This window comes from Aristolochia californica, unplaced genomic scaffold (assembly GCF_029961685.1).
Source record: "Aristolochia californica isolate CCGP_79_NKW_82.1479 unplaced genomic scaffold, dmAriCali1.0.hap1 SCAF_12, whole genome shotgun sequence".
In the NCBI taxonomy this organism is placed as follows: Eukaryota; Viridiplantae; Streptophyta; class Magnoliopsida; order Piperales; family Aristolochiaceae; genus Aristolochia; species Aristolochia californica.
Window position 1 is genome coordinate 22,659,571 of NW_027181793.1, and position 5,055 is coordinate 22,664,625.

At 45.8% G+C, this 5,055-nt stretch overlaps 1 protein-coding gene across 1 annotated transcript; it reads left to right on the forward strand.

Moving 5' to 3' along the window:
• Positions 1-1,710: 1,710 nt before the first annotated feature.
• LOC137945428 (probable indole-3-pyruvate monooxygenase YUCCA4) lies at positions 1,711-4,674 on the forward strand. The gene is made up of 4 exons (XM_068791318.1): positions 1,711-2,623; positions 3,122-3,370; positions 3,564-3,686; positions 4,278-4,674. The coding sequence occupies exons 1-4, from the start codon at positions 1,883-1,885 to the stop codon at positions 4,527-4,529; spliced, it is 1,365 nt and encodes a 454-aa protein (XP_068647419.1). The 5' UTR covers positions 1,711-1,882; the 3' UTR covers positions 4,530-4,674.
• The last annotated feature ends 381 nt before the right edge of the window (positions 4,675-5,055 follow it).

Here is a 5,055-nt window from a genome sequence, read left to right on the forward strand (position 1 = left end):
TTGTCGGGCTTGTTTTTTTCTCACCCTCGTTGCTTCAGTGTTTTTGCTGAGCGAGGAATTGGGGTTTTGGTTTCTTCTATAAATCTCGTGAACGATTCGATTGTCACATATCTATCGGGGCCCGATTGCCGAGAAGATCTCTCCTCCTCCATTCCCCCTCAAGGCTTCAGAGATTTCACGGCAAATCGGCATTTACTCTATCGCCTGCCAGCTTATGTATGCATCACTCCCCGAGTCGCGACGCTACGTACTTTTACTGCCTCTGCCCTGATCTGCATGCATTTGCATTCCAACGTCTCTTTTCGCCTTCTTCCCCCCCTTCTCGCTTCTTGCTCCCCCTCTGCTACCCTCGCCTCAGAGCAGAGATTCTCCACACACGGGCACTCCAATTCCCTTTGGTCTTAGATGCACACGCATGCTCTCCCCCACCTCCCTCTTTGTACGTGTAGTTGCTTCATTTTTCGCTCCATATCAACATTCCTTTTGCGCTTACTTCAATTCCTCTCTGTTCGGAGCGACGAGACACTGAACCGGACAAAGACAAATACATGGCAGCAGCAATTTAAGCACAAGTACTTCTCTGAGCCGTATCTGCTTTCAAACGTCCCTCCCTCTCTATATATCTACAAATACAAAATATTACATGTAAATTAAAAAAAAAACAAAAACAAAAAAACAGCACAAACAGAAAAGATCGAAATCGAGATGGAATAGTAGGTTCTATAAAAGCGAAAAAGTGCTGTCATCTCTTACCACAAATACTAGGACACGATGACCGGACTGAATAAGCTTAATCATGATAATAAAATAGGGAATAATGAAGAGTAAAGCTCACAATCGAGTCGGTGTCTCTCAACAGTTGAGAAGATCCGTATGAGCATAGCTTTATCAGAAAATCAGACTGGGCGTCGATCCGTCTGATCAGACTCTGCTTCGATTGGATTGACCATGGGAGGGAGGAGCACCATTTCCTGCTCCGCCTTGATGGATATTTTGAGGATGTCCACTACCAATATCCCATATCACGATCCTCAGATTGGGAGACATTGGGGGTTCCCTCAGGTGGGGAAGCATTATGCCCATTCCAACTCATCATGTTTGGTTTTATTTTGAAATCGATCTTCCCTTCCTCCTTGCCACTGGGAGATGCTCTTCCATGGACGAGCCCAGCAGACATGATGAAACAAGGAAAGAACCCCCATAAAAGAACAAAAGGACCGCAACTTGGGTTTTTGGTAGGGCCTAATGATCTTATGGAAAATAATCAAGGCGCAGTATCCTCTCTACCTAGATTCTCTTGTTCATTTTAGCTGTCCCTTCTCCTCTCTCTCTCTCTCTCTCTCTCTCTCGCGGGATCCTTAGGAACTTGAAGGCGAGGAGAACGATAGATTCATCAGCGTTAATGTTACCTGATGCGAATATTGGGCGAGGCGTGAGCCAGCTATTTTACGATCTCAGATGTTTGGTGGACTTCCAGCAAGAAAGTTCAAAAAGGAAATCATTAGCTCCTTCTGAATGGAATGTATCGATCTCCCGACCATGCAACCAACCGTTGATGACGTGTTGCAGGCCCGCTTCAGGGGAGCTGAGGGTAACCTCGTAATTTTGTTCACCCTTGGCGGTCACTGAACTCTGCGGATGCCTGTATTTATTTCGTCTCGCCCCGGAGTCTACATCCTTCACCCTGCAGGTGGAGCTGAAAGAAGAGCCTTGAGAGACAGAACCGAATCCTTTCCTTAACGTTCACGCCTTCACTCTCCGCCTCCTCCCTTCACTCTCCCTGCATTCTCAACTATAATTACGAACCATCACTCCTCCATACCCTCTGCTCGCTGATTCGTTTATAAATGATCCTAATTACTGCTACGACGTCTCTGTCCTTATGAGCTTCTGCTCTCGCCTTCTTTCCTACGCGTCCACCTCCTCTTCTTCTGCGGAATCATCGCATAGCTTCGCCCGGCTTTTCTTCCTCTCCTTCTTCGCGACGTCCATGGGTTGCTGCAGAGAGGCGGAGCATCTCCTAAGACGTGAGTGGTCCCACGGACCCATCGTCGTCGGTGCGGGGCCATCCGGCCTCGCCGTCGCTGCTTTACTCGGACAGAATGGGGTCCCTTCTCTGCTCCTGGAGAAGACCAACTGTATCGCCTCGCTGTGGCAGCAACGGACTTACCAACGCTTAAAGCTTCACCTTCCCAAACAGTTCTGCGAGTTGCCGTTGATGAGCTTCCCCGAAGATTTCCCAAAGTACCCGTCCAAGCAGCAGTTCATCTCTTACATGGAGTCCTACGCTGCTAGTTTCTCCATCAAACCCAGGTTCGGGCAGGTGGTCTCAAGCGCTGAGTTCGATCAGGGTCTGGGTGTCTGGAGGGTACGAACAGAAGACGTGGAGTACATGTCTCGCTGGTTGATCGTCGCTACCGGTGAGAACGCTGAACCTGTCATTCCTGATATTTCAGGGATTGAGAAGTTTCACGGGCCGGTCATCCATACGAGCGAGTATAAGAGCGGTGCCGATTTTGAAGAGCAGAAGGTTCTGGTTGTTGGGTGTGGGAATTCCGGAATGGAAGTCAGCTTGGACCTTTGCAGCCACAATGCAAGCCCTCATATGGTAGTTAGAAGCACGGTAAGTTTCGAGAATTCTCATCTATCTGGTACAAAATATTCGTCGAGTAGCAACAGTTTTCTTAGCCACTACTGTCTGTTCAATCCATTTTTAAAATCCGTTCTGGAGTTATGTGCTATAGTTTTGTATCATGAGAAAGCCCGAGCTGGAGCAAGACTCGTTTGCACTGTTTAACCTATATTTTTCTTTCCGCTCTTTTCTATTATTCTTTTGGATTTTCTTCTGGAGCTTGTGATGTTTGATAGTAACAGCGTAAAATTTCTGGCGTCGTCAGGTATTTTTGTTTTCTTTTCTTTATTCCTGAATCCCGAATGGGACTTCTCTACGCTTCCATTTCTTTATTTTGCTGCGCGTACCGTATTTACTATTTACGACTGCCGCTGCTAAACTCTCTCTTCCCTAGGTGGTTCTAACCAGAGGTTTTTCGCGTGTTATTTTAGTTTTGGAAATATCACCTTTCCTGCAGCCTTTTTAACCCAAGCTTCGTAATGGATACAGGTGCACGTTCTACCAAGAGAGCTGTTTGGCTTCTCAATCTTCGGAATAGCGATGGCGCTTCTCAAGTGGTTGCCTCTGAGACTGGTAGATAAATTTCTTCTACTGGTTGCAAATTTCACCCTCGGGAATACCGACCAGTTGGGTCTCCGACGACCCAAAACTGGTCCGATCGTGCTGAAAAATGTCACCGGCAAGACACCTGTCCTCGACGTAGGAGCTCTTTCGGCAATAAAATCCGGAAAAATAAAGGTTTGTGGGCTTTTAGTGCACACATGAAACTGCACCCAACTTGGGATTTCTTTTGTTCGTGTCTGGTTTTATGTCCACAAGCAAGGCTTTTACTTTCTTTCTTTAACTGGTTTTGAGCGAAAAGGGTAGGCTCAGCGCGTCACGAGTTCTAGTGATGGACTTGTTTGGCTGATCGAGTTTACCACCTTTGCAGGTGATGGAAGGTGTGAGAGAAATCACAAAGAAAGGAGCCAAATTCGTAGACGGACACGAGAGAGAATTCGATTCGATCATCTTTGCGACGGGCTATAAGAGCAACGTTCCGTCTTGGCTCAGGGTAAGCGTGACCTTCCCTTGTTTTTTTTTTTTTTTTTTTTTTTTTTTTTATCTCTGCTGCTTCATCGTCATTCTCAGGGATATATGCACGAGGACCCATAGAGTGATACTTTCTTTTCCTACCCCGTTCGGGAAAGAAAAGGAAAGTCGTTCCCGTTTTTACAGTTTGAATGGAGCGTTTCCAAAGGGGAAGTTTCTGTTTTGGAAAAAAAAAAAGTTGGACTTTTCTCCTTCCTCATTTACTGGTTTTCCCCAGTGCAAGAGTCGGGAGTAGTTGTGGCCTTTTAAGTAGATTTTTAAGACGACAGTCACCACCCTATCTGTTTCCTTTCCCTCCAAGCTTTCGAAGTCATGCTCTCATTCGATTCAGAAGCTCTGGGGTTTTAATGCAGGATTTTCCTAAAGAGAATTCACCTTATTTTAGGAAAAAAAAAAAAAACGCATCGGTGAATCTTCCCCATTAAAAGGTTCTGTTCACGTAACACTATAACACGGTACTGGAACTTAGTCGTTCCGCGGAAGGAGTTTTCTCACATGACCTTCTTCTCCACGTGCACATGAACGAACTAAACCCTTGGGTGTGTATTTGCAGGGAAGCGATTTCTTCACGGAAGAAGGGATGCCGAAGACGCCGTTCCCCAACGGGTGGAAAGGGGAAAATGGGCTGTACACAGTGGGGTTCACGGGGCGAGGTCTTCTGGGAGCGTCCGCGGACGCCATTAAAATAGCCGGAGACATCGCCCACGAATGGAAGACGGCCAAGGAGACCGACATTTTCAACAACTCCCATTTCGTCCTTCGTCGGAAGAACGCATCAGAGATCGTGAAGAAACAAATAATATGACATTCTCAGTTCTGACTTAATGTTTCCCTTTTTTAATCCCCATCGACTCTGGTCTAACAAGCGGCTGTAGATCAAATCATCCATATATTCCCTGTAAATAACCCAATTTTGCAAGAGATCTAAAAGAATTTTTGTCTTTCTGTTCGCTGCTTGCTTTGTAAAATTCCATTATCAAAGCTGAAATACAGAGAAACCTCTTTTCTCTGTCATGGGTCATCTGTGAGTTAAATGTAGAAAATAAAACGGGCACGAAAGAGCAAAAACAGTAATTATCATCTGAGCAGATCGCAAGCTCGTAGAGATGTCAGCTGTATATTTTATTTTTACCGCATCGATTGGGCGCTCTACACGAGAAATTTACTCTCTGCGGTGGATAAAATAAATGTTTGTGTGGGAAGCTCCTCACTCCCTCTGCCTTCTAATGAAGATTCGTCTTCTATCTCAAGTTCAAACTCTAACTAGAGTTTAAGGCCCAAAATTTTCACTTAACAAAGTTGGGTCCCACTCGGCCCAATTCTAGTAAAGT